General features: G+C 41.8%; 3 protein-coding genes across 6 annotated transcripts in view; 1 reads left to right on the forward strand and 2 right to left on the reverse strand.

Moving 5' to 3' along the window:
• CDAN1 (codanin 1) overlaps positions 1-662 on the reverse strand; it is a 31,831-nt gene extending 31,169 nt beyond the window's left edge. Inside the window, exon 1 of the mRNA XM_054634975.2 lies at positions 530-662. Coding sequence (XP_054490950.2) covers positions 530-625 — 96 coding nt within the window. The 5' untranslated portion in view covers positions 626-662. The remainder of the gene's footprint in view (positions 1-529) is intronic.
• Positions 663-961: 299 nt separating this feature from the next.
• Positions 962-3,081, forward strand: LOC143694353 (uncharacterized). Its single transcript, XM_077180218.1, has 2 exons — positions 962-1,415; positions 2,218-3,081. The coding sequence occupies exons 1-2, from the start codon at positions 962-964 to the stop codon at positions 2,874-2,876; spliced, it is 1,113 nt and encodes a 370-aa protein (XP_077036333.1). The 3' UTR covers positions 2,877-3,081.
• Positions 3,082-6,551: 3,470 nt separating this feature from the next.
• Positions 6,552-16,838, reverse strand: part of TTBK2 (tau tubulin kinase 2) — an 80,277-nt gene continuing 69,990 nt past the window's right edge. For all 4 annotated transcript variants that reach the window (XM_077180214.1, XM_077180216.1, XM_077180215.1 and 1 more), the window contains 2 exons: positions 15,154-16,415; positions 6,552-14,158 (listed from right to left, as the gene is read on the reverse strand). In XM_077180214.1, the coding sequence (XP_077036329.1) occupies positions 13,690-14,158; positions 15,154-16,415 (1,731 nt within the window). In that variant the 3' untranslated portion in view covers positions 6,552-13,689. The remainder of the gene's footprint in view (positions 14,159-15,153; positions 16,416-16,838) is intronic.

Below are 16,838 nucleotides of genomic sequence, written 5' to 3' on the forward strand. Positions count from 1 at the left end.
GCTGTGCTGTGCTGTGCTGTGCCGTGCTGCGCTGCCCAACGCCGGTCCCGCTGGTTCTGCGCTAGCACACGGCGCCCCGGGCTCCCGGCGCTTCCCGCGCCCGCGGGGCCTCCCCGCTCCCGCCCCGGAGCCGCGCGGCGCCACCGCCCGCCCGAGACCGCCCGGCGCCGGCGGCGCTGAGCTCCGGCGGGCTCAGCCCCGCGCATTCCAGCGGGTTTCACACGCCCGCCAGGCAGCTCCCGGCGCAGCTCCCGCCGACGGCCTCGCTTTCCCGCCGCCGTGCCCGGAGCCCGCCCGCGCCGGGGGCGGTGCCGCCGGCGGCCCGACAGACGCTCCGCCACGGAACGGCACCTGACGGGGCCCCGGGCTGACCCACGCGGGCTTCACCCCTCACAGCAGCGCGGGGCGGACAAACTTTCCCGCACGGCCCCGGCCCGCGGCAGCGGAGGGTGCTGGGGGAGTGGCACGGCTGCGAGCCCGGCCCCGCCGGAGCCAGGGTGCTACGGGCGGACGACCTAGCGCGCGTTACCTCAGCCGTGCGGTGGCCGGGGCCGTGCCGGAGCCACCGCACCACGGCGCTGACCGGCACCTCCTCCTGCAGCAGCAGCTCCAAAACCGCCGCCATTCCCGGCCCCGCTCCCGCCGAGCACGCGCACAACCCGCGCCGGGGGTGGGCCCGCCGTGTTCCCCCTTCCCGCGGGGGCGGCGCCGAGAGGGGATTCCCGCCGGGGAGGCGGGCGGGGGCCGCGCCCCCTCCCCATGTCAACACGCGGGGCACGGGGCGCCTGCGCCGGTCCGTGCGCGTCTTTTCCTCTCATGCGCGGTATTTCCTTCCCCAGCAGGGCTCGGGGCCCGGCCTAGCGGCGGCGGCACCCGCGGGTCGGGGCGCAGGGAAGGGCAGTGGCGTCACCCCCTCCCCGCGGCTCCTCGCCCACCCGCCCGCCGACACTCCCGGCGGAGGATGGCCGAGGACTCGCCCAAACGGCGCAAGGCGAACTTCAACGAGGCAGAGACGGAGGTGCTGATCGAGCAGGTGCTGAAGCACGAGCAGCTGCTGTTCGCGGCGGGACCCGGCCGCGCCTCCGCGGGCCAGAAGCGGAAGGTGTGGGAACTGATCCGGCACAAGGTGAACCCGGTGGCCGCCTGCCCCCGCGACGTGGAGGACCTGAAGAAGCGCTGGCGGGACCTGAAGCGCCGCGACCGCAGCAAGCTGTGCCGCCTCTCGCAGGGCTGCGGGCCGCCGGCGCCCCCCGCCCTCGGCCTCCTCCTGGCCCCCGAGGAGCTGCCGCCCGCCGCCGCGCCGCCCGCCCGCCGCCAGCGCCGCCCCTACGGCTCCCTGCTGCCCGCCGAGGCCGTGCCCATCGTGGGCGGTATCGACACGCTGGAGCTGCCCGGCGCCGTCGTGGGGGACATGGGTGAGTGCGGGAGCGACCCCCGCGGCTCCGCCACGGACCCTCCGCCCGCCCGGCGTCCTCCAGCGCAGCCGCGGGAGCCCCGGTGCGCGGGGAGCGGCGCTGCCCGCCCGCTGCGGGCGCGCAGGGGCCGCGGGGACCGGCCCCGCAGGAAAGCGCTGGTTCGGATCCTTGGAAAGGCAAAACCTATACGCACGCACACAGAACTGTGAGGCTTCGTGCTCTAGGTCACAGAAGTGCCTAAGAACAGCACCAAGAGTAAAAACAGCGTTACGTAGGAGATGCTGCCCATCCACGAGGCGTTTAGACCCGGCCACCGATCTTCACTATTGCCGTTATTATTCTTGCAAATGCAAAAAGCCATGGCAGCACGCAGGTCCAGCCAGTACCAAGTGCTGTGAGTGCATAACTTCATACGTGCCAGCGATATTGTCCTAGCATGCTGGAATATCAAGGGATTCTTGCAATCCAGTGTTTCAGCAATGCTCTTACCGTTTACTGCGTGCACGATAGAGCATGAAATGAGCTTGCAATGAACTTTGTCTCTGGGATCCTAGAGCTTGGCTTCTGTGGTGATAAGGGAGCTGTAGTATGCAGATACATGGTTAACTGGTGAATGTGTATTTGTGGTTTTTTACCACCTGTCAAAGTAATTGTATTCTAAAACCATCAATGATAACATATTTTGACAGTCTTCTTTCAAGGACTGATGTTAGTGCTTAGCGGATGAGAAAATATGTCACCACTGAGGTTATGAAGTTTCTCATGGGCTTTCCTTTGCTTTTCTTCCCTCCACCTCTTTTAGGGTTTAATGGCAGTCCTGGCCCATCTCATCAATCAAGTCTTGAGCAGATGAACCTCAAAGAAGAAATAGTAGTGAAGGTGGTTGAGCCAGAAGAAAGCTCTGGGGACATGGTAGTGGTTCCACCTAGTCAAGAACAACTGCCTTTTCTGGGGACATCAGGTGGTGGTTCCTCTGGGAAAGTAAAAGCCAAAACAAAAGGCAGGTGCCAGGCAGACCAAAATGAAATGACTGAAGAGGACCTACTGCAGATTCAGCAGACCCAAATACAGGTGATCCAGTCTGGCTTTGACAGTGTCAACCACAATCTTCGGCTGCTGCAGCAAGGCATGCAAGATCTGAATAACAGCATCAGCATCATGGCACATACGCTTGTCGCCATCAAGAACATCTATGTGAAAAACAACACTGGCCCAACCACACATGCAACTGCATCTACTCAGACCACAGCTGGGTACCTGAGCCCAGGATCCCCCCAGCTCTCCCCTGCTAAGGACAGAGCTAGAGCACAGGTGGCTGGAAGCAGCAGCAGAAGCAGCAGCTGCAGCTCCAGCTCCATGTCACAAGAGCCAGGTCCTTCTGAGTTTCCTAGGCCCCCCTTGAGAACCATTAAGAAAGAACATCCAAATGGCTGCTACTACTTCTGCTTTGCAGATGTGTAAAAACTTGAATAGATGTAAAATGACTGTGTTGTTGGGTGCTGATGTATGTTCTGCTCCGGCCTGTGACTTCAAAGGAGCGAAGTGGACTTGCCTCCCATGTTTTTCCCAGTGGGAAACATTTTACTATAGGTGGCATTAAACACTAATTACCAGCCTCCAGTTAACTCTGTTGCAGTTGGCTAATAAATTTCTTCTCTTTTCTTTATCCTCTTATTCTCTTAAAAAACCCCATTTATTTTAGTAAGACTTTTGTCTGTATCATCCTTTGTTTAATGTCACCTTGTGAAAAATAAAAGGCATGAGAGTGGGGTAGAAAAGTAACATTATGGTTACTACTACCAGGAGCTAACTTAAAGAAGTTACTTGGTTCTTGGATTAAACAAGCCTCAGAAGCAGTTGGCTTTTTAAGTACTTCCCATATCTAATAGTTATGTTGGGGGTGTTTGCTTGGTTGTTGTTCTTGAGGTTTTATAAGTCTGAGCTGTGCAAGGCATCACAGGAGGAATTTAAGATACCTGCTTATTCTAGGAATGGTTTAGCACTGAGCATTCATTAGTGTCCTCCTCAGAAGTCATATAGCATTGTTCCACTTGGCTGTTGTTCTTTCCTGGTTTGTCAAATGCACCCTCTCTTCAGAGACATTGTGTTTTACTGCACTAGCATGGTAGTCTCTTTTTTAACCAGTCACATGGCTAAAATAGAGAAATACAGAAAAATGAGGAATGGATGAGTGATGCCTGTTTCTATAGGTTATATGTAGGCTGTATCTTCATCTGATTTTATAAGAAATGGAATCAATACCACAGTGTTTGAAATACGGAGAACAAAAAGATTTGTATTGTTTTACACAAAATGGAAGTCAGATTTGCTGTTAAATTACAGGAGGCAGGGGCTTACTTCATTCCAGACAAATGCTCCTGCATAGTTTAGAAAGCTTGGATTATCATTTCCTTTCTCATAACTAAGTAGCCAAGGAAGAAGAAAGATGAGGACAAGCTGGAGCAAAATGTAACTTGGTGTCAACCTGAAACAAGCAAAAATCATTTTGTCTTCATGCCAAAAAGAAAAATTGCCATTTCGTATTTAGATAGGGAAAACTGTTGTCACTGGCACTGTTTTGTGTTTCAGGCTTACATATTCGAGCCACTCTACTTTGCACAATTCAGAAGTAGCAGAGGTGCAATGTTCTTGTATCTGGCATCTGTACCAGAGGTCAAACAAAAACACTCACCTGAAATTTTGTCCAATGACTTGAAAAATCATACAGGTGCTCTTAAGCATTTATCGCCAACATTTTAAAAGGTTCTGCAGATAAATTTGGCCTATAGCAATGACTAGCTGCTTGTAGTGTTACAGTCAGTTTGCACAAGCATTCCTGCTGCAGAAATTTAGCAAATACAAATAACATAGAGAATCACAACGAAACTGCCCCTCTCCTGAGAAGCATAAGAATATGTAATCATAGCATAAGGTATGCCGCTTTTGCAGTCAGCTTTGACTGAACACCACCCTATGAAAATGTTCTTCATGTCCACCATTTTAGTGTACTGAATTAACTCATCTGCACTTCAGAAACCAGCCACTGCTGCCTACTAAAATGTGGAAACAGGGTAATCAGTTAGCAAGTGTTTCCCTTCAGAATCACAGATGGAGTAAAATGTGAAAAAATCTCATAAAAATAAAATGTATATGTGTACAGCACAATGTTCATTGGGATTAATACCTTGAAGAAGAGAAAGTTCTTTTTTCCAGGTTTACCTTAACAAAAGAAGATCATATGCGTGACAGCTATTAAGAAATTGCTGAATTTAAGAATGGCAAAGAATCCTTCTATGGATTTTTGTTTTTATGTTGTTAAAAGCTTTCCAAATTAACTTGTTGGAAGCATTATTTCTCCTGCATCAGTACAGATGGGCTCTCTTGAGCAGGATTTTCTGTATTTTGTTTTCACGGACACAGAAGGTAATTCATGCTACCACGGTATTCCAGGTAGATTTGGAAATGTGATCTACCTGGTCCTTCTGGGCAGCAGTTTGAGCTTGTCCAGGTTGCAACTGGCAGTTCTAACCTGTCTTTCTCTTGATGTTTCAATTCTTTTTGCAACTGTTAATTCTTGAATTTCACGTACTTCTTGGGAGAGGTGACTTGTGTCCGCTTTCTCGTGTTCCAGTACTGATTTACGTGAGAAGCAGCTACAATGCAAGTAGAGAAGTGCAGCAAGATCCTGTGAGCAGAAGGGGTAGATTGGATCTCCTGTATGAAGGAAGACAAGCCAGGCAATGCTAAAAGACACTGTGATGGTCAGAGAACAACCAGACCTCACATCAGTGTACCACAGCATGTTTGTTCTGATCTTGCTTCTTGTTTCAGTTGTACTGCTAAAATATACTGGAGCCAGATCAAAGTCACTCTTCCACTTTTGAGACATTCTAGATTTACATCTTTTAAATAGAGAAGGAAACTGAGCTACCTCTCATCACTACAGAGTGGGCAAAATTGTCATTCTCATCTTCAAATTAATACAGTTGGTTGCTATTTCTTTACATAGCCTTTCTGTGATCACATGCACCATCCAGAAGCCATGCCATTAAGTTTCTGACTGCTCTTAACAGAAGGTGAAACAATTTTCTTGGACTGTTACTGAGTAAATGAATTCCCAGTTTGTTTCCTGTGAAGCTATCCAGGCTATTTGTGTAAATGACAAGAGCTAATAACCTGGTCATGAAGCTTAAATGAAAATACTGCCAATTATTTGAACAAAGGCAGAGCTGGCTTTAAATTTCCCCGAATGCATGGCATAACAGTGGTAATATTGAGAAAAAGATCCAGGGAATTTTCTCAAATTCTTCTGGACTTCCCTAAAAAGCTTGTCCTGCTGTGCAAAGTGCAGACTATTTTCTGGTAGCATAGGACTAAGACATTCAGGCACAAACCACAAATATAAATCGTGATGATTTTACACTCTACTTATGCTTAGTGTTACTAGAAAGATAAATAAAAGGGTCTTGGAGGAAACTAGAGCAACTGGTAGCTAAGCACTGCATTTCCCCCATAGCACTCAGATTCAGTAACAACTTCCATTCATTCATTTCTCTGCTATCTGCTGCTTAAGTTTATTGTACAGAGGGAGACAAGTCCCCTCAAGAGACTGTAAAAGCCTAGTGACTACATCCAGACAGCTGATTATCCCCGAAAGAGGTCAATTATAGTGACCTCTGACTAAATAAAAAAATACAATTTTGAAGGGAAAAATGTCATCAGCAGCTGGCTTTTCAGGACCAACCTATTGTTACTAAAATTGACCTGATCTGGCTGTGCCAATCAGTTATTGTTTAGATGAACACAGACAGAAGGGATAAGAACAAATAGAAAGTCAGGTGTCTGAGGTGGCCTATTTGGATTTTTCTGTAGTTATTAATATACAGCACATGAACCTACTAAATCAGTTAAACTTCCATTGATCCAATCATTTAAATCTGCAATATGAACATTTGATTCATGCTGTAGTAGTACCAACACACACTTGTTTTTACTTTTTTGAAACAGAGAAAAAAAAATCACTACTGAAGCACTTTATCCATTTAAATTACAGGGTTACAGTAGTAAAAAACACTGAAAAATATTTCAGCTAAAGCTTTCTAAGTTAATGAATCATTATACAAACACAATCAAGAATTGAAGTTTTGCATGCTGAATGAATATTTTATTTAGAACCAGTTTATAAAAATAAAATACAAAATAATTTGAAAACAAAACTTAAACATTGTACAAAGCCTTGATATGGTACAAATGAGAAAATAAATAATTACAACTTTATGTACAAATGACCATGACAAGGGCATTAACTCTTTATGCTCTTGGGTGCCTGAGCAAACTTAAATGAAAAGAATGGCTTAGAGGATTTCCAAGGAGGGGAAGAGAATTGCAATTACTGAGTAAGAGAATTTGAAGGACTCAACGTTTGTCTTCCTCAATGGTAAAAAACAATCTCAGAACTACTTTCCACTTAATTTAATCACACTGCAGACTTTACTATTGAGTACTTGATTTCTTATGGGGTTTACAACATTGTATTTTTAATTAATACACAGATTTAATTTTTTGTGGTATTGCCCAGGGATTTTAGATTAGCAGCCATTGGTTGGCCACTTCAAAAAGTCAGTACTTGTCTGAAGGCATTGCTGGTGATTTCCTTAATTTACTGGTTTGGATGTTCATAGGAAAGCATTTGAAAATTGGCATCTGTTAACACAAGCACTGCAACTTGAGTCTGGGCTGACTCTATAGAAAAGAAAGTTAAAAGCTGGGGAAGAATTTTCGATCTTGCTTCCTAGCCAATGAAAGTAAAGAGGATACAGAGAAGGCTGCTTGGCAACAAATCCAGATCTCCAGTCAGAAGAAAAATATGTGAAATTGTGAAAAAAATCCTACTTCACTTTGCATCAAACCTTTATGACCATGCCTGCCATGCAGCAGATAGTGGTTTAAAAGGATTTGAAGCCAGGCAGGCCAAATTAATTACATTGCATCTTTTGGAGCAAGTTGTTCTGCTGTTACCATAGGCCCTTTACATAAAAGGTCAAAGATCAAGTGATCTCAAAACAAACATCAAATTCCAGCTGAATTCCCATAGACATTTGTGGATGATGGGGGCCTCACATGAGTAGCCCACTTCGGATACTGTTTTAAAAGAAACCACATTGTACTCTTGGCCAAAGCTGGCTCTCAACAGTAATTCTGACAGAAAAGGAGAGATCCAGAAGCATGTCATGTAATAATAATAATAACAACAATAAGAAAATTAGTATTTTCCAATTTAAAATACAGCAACAGCAAATTTGATATTCATAGAGTGAGTTTATCTTTTCAGTTCCTAATCAGGGGAAAGAGCCTCAACAAAACAGGACCCTATACTGATTTTAATGAAGCTGCACCTGCACAAGAACAGCAAGAACTCCCACGGGTCCAACCTCTTCATGTAGAAGAGAAACAGGAGCATAGCATTTGGGTTTGTCATTATCATTGTTGAGAGAGAATGTGTTATCATCAATGGAGAGTAAAATCAGCCCAACCTGTTCAAACCTGGATGGCAAGAGTCATTGCAAAGTTAATACATCAGTCTTTGAAACAATGGACTCCTGTACATTTTTCCTTAAAAAACTCAACCAAACAAAAACCCCTCCTTAAAGATATTTAGAAGTCTGGTTATTTAAACCATATGAAAATGAGTGATAAAAGCTTTTTGGCATTTGACAATATCATAAGATAATTCCTGATAATTATTATATAATCCAAGCTGATTTTATATAATTTCTCTTTCACGAATATTATGTGTAAGGAAAAGGAACACTGGCTTCAAGCAGACAGGTGAGGCATTCTTATGTGATGTGCATGTTTATCCAATTTGATTAGCTAAAAAATGTATGACCTATGCCTGTGTATTGCATATAGCCAAAACACTGAACCTCACTTCCTTTTACCAGCATTTCTGGTAACCAAAAATGCTACTAAATTACAACCAAAGACATTTGAGCCAAAAGCAAAACAGCAAACAAACCCAATCAGTTCACTGCTTACTTGATTAGCTAAAAGAAGTTGAATAAAAATATTATGTCCTGTTCTATAAATTTCAGAAAGAGGAATCATGGAACCATCAAGGTTGGAAAACACTGCCAAGATCAAAGTTCAACTGCTAACCTAGCACTGCCATGTTCACCATCCAACAAGCAGCCAAAGCTTTCACCAGCTGAAGAGAGGACTCATGGATAAAAGTCAAGGCCTTTATCCAGCCAAGAGTTCTCTGACCATTCCTAAAAGTGGAAAAGCATACAGAGAATGCACAACAGGAATCTTGGTGTTAACCTAAGCAGACCCTGACTCACTGAGAACGACAAGACAGACATGGCTCTTGTCCCCTCACAGCATCAGTCCTGCATGAAAAGAATTCATGTATTATAGGCCTGTCGTGAGAAAGAGTTTGACTTTGAGCTCTCTTTTATTCTCCTATTCATTTCCAGAAGACTAATATCTAATTTAAGATATATATAAAAATTGGAGGCACATATAATTTATTTTCCATTAGACCCTTTTAAGAAATTGGAATAATTACATTCTTCTTACCAGAATTTGTGCCTCTAAGTGTTCCATAAAAATGTTCAATTCATTACAGAAAAAATCTGTTTACAGGAAAAAGACTGTACTGTAAATCTGGCTTTATCTACATTCTCATCAAAGAGAAAAAGAAAAAAAAAATTTAGAAGCATTACAGTCAACCATTGCATAAGTATTACTGCAATAAGAAGGACTTACAGAAGTTTTGCCCAAGTAGGACTATAGGATGAGACCTTGTAATATGAAAAAGACACAAAATCAGAATTAGGGCATAGGGACATTGCAGTAGATGAAAAGGAGACCAGAGTAAATCAAAGCAAAACAGGCCTTGGCTCACTCCGGCAAATGAATTCCAGTGAACAGGATGGAATAGCTGAGACTCTTCCTATCTATATGTATATACACACATATGTATGTATGTATATATATATTTCTATATAATATACAGTATCTATATAAGTGTATATGAAGATACACTTAGGTACAAATGTGTATTTTTATATATATATATAAATATATATATAATCAAAATTGTGTGTTTTCCCAGCAATAGTTATTACCATAATACTACAAATTGTAGATGATAGAGCTCCAGCAAGTCTTTTTCAGATGAAAAATATTTCAAGCTATTTTTAAATATATAGGATCAAATCCTTTCTTATACATCAAGACTGTTTAGTGAGGTATGCAAGAAAGCTTGATCTCAAACATGCAGACTTCAAAGTAAGAATATGTCCAGATTTCCCAAGACAGGATGTGGCTGGTGGCTGTAATGAATGCCTTGTGTCACTCTGCAGAGCTTTGCCTCCTGTATAATTACATATAACTAGCAGTTAAGACCTCATCTTGCTCCTGCCTTTGAGCAGTGGCATTTTCTACACTTATTGATCCTGCTCAAGCAGTAGATAGGGCTTAGCATCATACAACTTGCCAATGTTGCTCTACCATATCACACTTTCTATTATTCTAGCAGGGTTTTACCTAAGTAGTAATTGGCATTTGTAATTAATAAAGAGGTTAACTAATATTGATTTTTGAGATTCTAACTTAGATTGATTTTACCATGCAATATTGTAGCACAAAAGTCTGTGTGAAGTGTTTGGTGATTTCAAGTTCTATTTTAGTTTAAAGGCTTCATGCCTCAGTTTCTCTAAAAAATGCTCCAAAGTGCTGGCCACAACACAGAATACACCATAAAGAGGAATTGAGCATGCAGCATCTGCACCTGCTACATGTCATGGCTCCATTGCACTGCTCACCAAAGAAAGGGAGAAGACAAAGCAACAGCTCCTTGAATTTTATTATTTCCCAGCTAATATTCCTATATAAACTGCTGTGTGCTATGCAGAGTAATGGCAGCCATTTAGTACAATGGAGAAAAATCTTCCCCGTCCCTGAAAATGTGTTGCAGATAACCTGCCATAAACTATTCACACACACTCTGCACAAGGGTCACACACATGTACATTGGTGGTTTTCTGCAGAGCCATATCCACATTCAAATACTGAGGCTTACAGAGTCCTTAATGATTATATAGGCCCTCTAGAAATATAAAGCTATCATTTATGTATGAGTTGATCAATTGACCATTACTTAATAGCATTAACTGATTGCTATGTTAGACTACAGTAAGCATTTCTGTAAACTTTTGGGAGAAGGGTATCAAGCAACAAAAAATTCAAGAAGAGCAGGTAGTTCAAGCTAAGTTATTCACAATTGCTCCTCCATTCACATCTTCATTATTTTCTCCTTAGATCCAGTTAAATCTACAGCAAAAAAGCAACTGGGGGTATACAGTCCTTCTACCTTTTCCTCACCAAAAGAAGCCTGTGTCACCAATAATAACTGATTTCTCTTTTTCTTTTTGGCATAGTTTACTATTTTTATATTGGCAAGTAGTTCAAGTACGAGTGAATTTCTACAGCATTGGTTTATTTTACATAGTAATGTTAAACAATGGACAAGCCTGTACTTTGAAGACAACATAACAGAGGTGTTATGTGCTTTCTCACCTGTAGAGCAGTTACCATTTCTGGATGCTGTTACACTAGAGAAAAAATATAAACACCTCAACTTCAGCATTTTCAGGCAAGGATGCAAAAAGTTAGTACTTATGAAAACTGACAATGTAACATAGGAATAAACTTACATGATGATAATAAATGCTTTTCAGAAATAAGGAAAAATAATCATATGCTGCCACACCACCTTAACAAATAATTCCAGCAAGTGCCCAGGACAAAAACATCACAATGTGACCAAATTCTTTTTTATGGTATACCATAAGGAAACATGTAGAAAACAGGAAAGAAAAAATGGAATTTGTTGTTGTCACATTCAACCATTAGGTATTCATAGACTGTCACTGTTCCTATATGACAAGTATTCACAATTTAGAACTCACATAATGAAATAAAAATGAGCAAGACCTATTTGTAATAAAAAACAAAAATACCTTTTGAGTCTTTGTTCTTGTTCCATATGCAAATGTGCACATGAAATTAGAAATAAAAAAAAAAACCCAAGCTGCAACACAAAACATTGGCTGGTTGAGAAATCAGCAGTCCTTCAATTTTGTACCAAGGTATAAAGGCTATTAGAATTTGTGCATTCCAGATTTTTTTGGCAGGGGTGCAGGGGAGAATAGAAGAGGTAAGTATACAGGAGCTAACAGAAAGGGAACTGTACTATTTGTAGTCCATAAATTACAAATGAAAAATGAGAAAGAATGAGTTTATATAAGCATATACATATATGTATATATAAATATTTATATTATATAATTTACCATGAGGACATGCAATTATTGGTATAGCACCTATTATACATTATAATACAAAGGAATAGGACTTTGCAATGGTACAGTTTCTTCAGAAAAAGCAGGTATACCCTACCTATTGCATTCATCTGTAGTGCTTGAAACCTGAATGAAATTAAGGTTCCACACTGTGCTACATTACATATGGGAAACAATATACATAATAAGAAAAGGAAAAAATCAACATAGTCTGACAAAGCAAGTGAAATTCAGTGCAGCTCTAGGGCAGCTTTAATGCAGCATTAGAATGTGTTAGCTCAGAGACAAAATATTCCCTTTTAAATCCAAAAATATTCATTTGGCAGAGGTTAAATAAAAAAACACAGATGCTGGCTGGAGAGGCATATGACTACAGCAAGCAGATCAGTAATTGACAAGTCTCCTATGCTTCCAGAGTCCCCACAACAGGAATCATTAGGGAGGAGAGCTGGCTGCATCTTTCTCAGGCTTGTGTTCTTGTCTGTCCGTATTCTGACCCACTATGCTTTTATGAACATAGCAAAAGGTGCCACACCTTTCATTCCCTACAGGGTTCCTGCAGAGCACAAGATGTTACTGAGTAACTACCTAATAAAACTGGAGGAATTAAACACCATGGACTTTACTGAGAGTCCACAAAGCTTCTCTATCAAAAACACATTTGGGAAACTGAATTACAATAATCCGATATGAAAATATCTCAGATTTCTTTCTGTATATTTTGCTTTGATGATTAATATTCTTACCCAGATTTTGTAAGGGTGTTAAGTGTATTTCCATCACCCCTAACCTATCACGTTCCTAAAGTAGACAATTTCCTCATCTCTGTTTCATCTTTCATAATTTTAGAAAACAAATGACCAAAAAACCAAAACTTGATTGGTCATCATCTCTACATTGCAAGATCTGTGGTTAAAGTGATCCATAAATAATGGGAAAAAAAGTCAGCAATAACAAAGGCTCTTTTTTCATTTGAATTAAGGGGGTAAAGAAAGGTTCTTAATTTCTAACTTATATTGCATTTTACTGTAAATCTACAATATCCAGTGAAGGGCATATATCTACTCCTTTCTCTTATTTCCTAGGAGGAAATGCTTTTCCAAATCCTATCAAATGTGGTTTGAAAAACCCCACTATGACTCCCAAAAAACTGTATGATATAGAACTGAAAACCAGCTTTTTGGATCCTAATTACTGCTAAGCAAATCTCTAAATAATATTGGTACAAAAACATCTTGTCAAATATTGATTTTTAAAATTTCATCAGTGTCAAGAAGAGGTAAGGTATATGATACTTAGGTAGGAAATCTGTGCCATAATAGGGGACAAAATAAGCACTCAGTGACTCAGAGGTGAGTGCAGCTCAAAATGGAAGAAATTTATAAGGCAGAAATATCATCTTCTAAAGTGTGTGCTTTTTTAAAACTACAAAGAAATGCTTGAGCAGTACTTATCTCCCAAGTAGCGACATCATTTTGGGAATGACTGTTTCAGGCTTTCTTACATACTCCTCGAGTATGCAAGGCCTTAAATAATTAGGCCCAATCTTCTAAGTAGGGAAACTAAACAGATCGAGATTAATACCATTTTAAAACACTCACCTTCAAGATACTTTTTCACTCTAAATACATTGCACCTCTTTGACTACCCAGCCATTCTTACCCTGGCCTCTACTTCCCATTTCGTGGATCTGCTTGCTGCCTGCTCTAAGGCAAAGCCTGGCCACTTATTTACACAGAATGCTTTCTCATGAATAGTTTACAATGGCTACTTTCTTTAAAATGTGCAGATTCAACACCTTTTTTTAATATACTTTTTTTTGATTATTTTTTTAAATACACAGTACACAGACACAACATGCATCAGATTTAGGAGGAGATTTTATACCTGTCAAGACCCAGTTCCTATCTGCTAAGCTTAGTAGTTGATTTGCTCTTTCCTGTGGAAGTCTTAGTGTTAGGGGAATGGTGGAAAGAACTGCCAGATCCTTTCAGACCATTCTTGCTCGTTTTGTTGCAGCAGTGCTCTTGTTGGCAGGACCTCCTAGAAGATGAAGAGCCTGAATGGCTAGGAGGTGATTTACTCCTCCCAAAATGTGGGGATGAACTCCTCTGATCATGATGGGATCTCCCAGCCCGGGACGGAGAAGAACTGGCAGTACGGGGTAAAGAAGAGCTCCTAGGGGAGGCACTGGGACTGCGGCGGGGGATGACAGGGCTCTTGGGTGGCGTTTTTGGACTATGAGGAGATCCTGGACTCTTACACTGGGTAGAACTCCTTGGTCTTTGAGATCCATTCTGCAGGATTTGAGCCAGACGAGAGATAAGATCTGAGTCCGAGCTGCTACTGCCTAGGACTCTGTATCTGCGCAACCTTAAGAAGAAATGAAGAAAGATTATTTCTATTTCCATCTATTCACTAAAATTCAAATAGAAACTCCATATCACTAGAAACTAAGGAGGTGGTTGCATTGCTGAACAGATATCTGGAGCTCAACTTTCCTGTTAGGTAGAGGTGTTTGGATCTAGGCTTTGGCTTCTGTGTTGTTCAGTTCAACACAGTATTTATATTTATATAAACTCACTCCCACAAATAGCCTCATTGTTTACAGGATAACGGGAATTTCCTGGTGGTGTTTGAAGAAGTGCACTGAAGAGCAGTGCTTATTGCCATTTCAGAGGGGTACATCCATTCCTGCACACCATAAGTGCACTCCCATACACAATTTTAAGGGATGACAAGGCCCAGTGCAGCTTCCTTCAAAGGATTTTGCACTACTGTATCAAAATTATCCTTATCTTGGGAATGTAGACAGAAAAAACTAGAATGTGGTTGTCTGCATATAGACGTGGCAAACGAGAGGCCTTCTAAAATTCACTCTGCCCTACTTTAATTAGTTGGTTTACTTAGACATGATCTGACCATAGCTAATTGACTTAATGGTGATGCTGGAATCTCCAAATATTTACAATATCTACATTAAGAACAGATTAATTTTCAAGGGAGCTGAATACAGCAGCTCGTAAAAATTTTTATGGGTTTGTAAATAACCAGCAGTTCTGGAAAAGTAACCCCACTTTAACAAAATGTGTAAAAATTTAGTTATAGATTGTCACGTTTCAAAATATTGAATGCACATCTATTAATGTATTAGTTTTAACAGTGAACCAGGCTCATTTTGTGTATCAGCTTCTCCTTATTCATTCTCCAACAGTGTAAGCTTTCTCAGAGAATTGAAGCCTAGCCTAGCATTTTTTTTTAATTAGAGAGTGGAACTTCTACAGGATTACATCCTGCACAGTAACTGCAGTCTAGCTCCTGAAAATCTATTTCAACCTGAAAATCTATTTCTATTTTCTCTGCATTACCTAGCTTCTACCCCAGGTCTAGTAGGCGGTTTTCCTGGTGGTGGCCGAGGAAAGAACTGAGCTGAACTTGAACTGGTAACTTGATCAGAGGTTGCCCAAGACACTGGTCTTGGAATCTTGCTTTTTCTGGACTGAGGGCTGCTTGGAGATAAAGAGCTATCTTCATTCTGCTTGCTGAAATGAGAGTCCAATGTCAATTTAGAAAACGAAGCTAAGACATCATCCTCAGAAAACGGTACTGGAGCAGCAGCCATTTTTTCCTCCAGTGACTTATCAGAGGCACTTGAGAGGTCACCAAGGAAAGATTTGAGCTGTCTCTTTTCCATAAGTAATTTGACCAAGTCTGTCTGATGGGCCTTTTTTAGAAGAAGCTTTTCCTTTGCAGAAACAGAAGAGGAATCTGACATTGAGTCTATCTCTTGTGCTAAAACTGGGATTCGACTCTGCCTGAATACAAAAGAAGATTTAACGGAGTCCTTCTTAGATCGATAAGAACTCTCATTTTCTGAAATGCAATGGAATAACTCTCCATTTCTGGGAGCATTTTTCTCTTTTTTATTCTCCTGCTGCAAAATAGTAGTAAGGGCCACTTGGTGGCATTTCAGGTCTTGGCTATGGACTTCCTCCTTATCCGAATGAAAACCATTTTCCTGAATGGTTGCTATTTTGCTTCCCTGTCTATTAACATGTGCATTATTCAGTCTTGAGGGAGACAATTCTGATGTTTTAGGTGCTATTGACTTCAGAACCTCATCTTGATTTGGCACCAAACAGACAGGCCTTGACTTTGATTCTTGAGCTGCTTCAGTATTTGTTGGAGGTTCTTCCTCTGCAGATTTTGAGTTTCCTGGCAAAGAAGAATTCTGTTCTTTGCTTAGCATTTCAATGCCATCCTCAGAAACCAGTGGGAGCCCTTCTTCCTCAGCCTCCTCCACAGGAATATTTCCAAGCTCTTTCTCTTCCTGTATCCCATTGTGTTCAGGTAGGTCCTTCTGGACACAATCCAGGACAGATTCTTTGACAAGTCCTCCCCTGTCAAGCACCTCTTGGCTAATATTAAGTACCAAATCTGGTCTGTTCGCACTAGCTGGAAGTGCATCCTCTGTCCCAACCAAACCTGGCAAACTTTCCTTTGGAGAGGAAAGTTCCACGGTATGTTCCACAGACTGACCATCCTGCTCTCTTCTCTCCAGCTGGTGGCCATAGTGAAAGCTCTCTGAAGCAGACTGTGTGGATGCCACTGAAGGTCTGGGTATTGTTATCTGCATTGGAAAATGAAAGAAAAAGGTGAGAAACTCGGGAATGTTATACAAGTAATATCCTTTAAATAGCAGCTTTGGTTCCACACCTTCAACATACATTATATAATGATTCCTATGAATCACAATGTTCAAATAATACCTAACTTCATAGCGTTCGTGTAGATAATCAGGAAAAAAATAATCTGTTCTCTCAAGACAGAAATACGTATCAGGTAAAAAAACCATGTCAGTGAAAGATGTTGCAGTTAGCAAGTATAACCCCCTGGGAATGAGAGCCTAACGGGCAGTTTTTGGTTTGGTTTTTTTTATTTTAGTTTGAATACTCCTAGAATAAGTTGTATATAAATGTAAAATTTTTAACAAGTACACAGCAATATTTTTAGACAAATGCAGAAGACAAAGAACACAGTGACATTTAGATTC

The sequence above is a fragment of the Agelaius phoeniceus genome, chromosome 6 (genome assembly GCF_051311805.1).
Source record: "Agelaius phoeniceus isolate bAgePho1 chromosome 6, bAgePho1.hap1, whole genome shotgun sequence".
Taxonomy (NCBI): Eukaryota; Metazoa; Chordata; class Aves; order Passeriformes; family Icteridae; genus Agelaius; species Agelaius phoeniceus.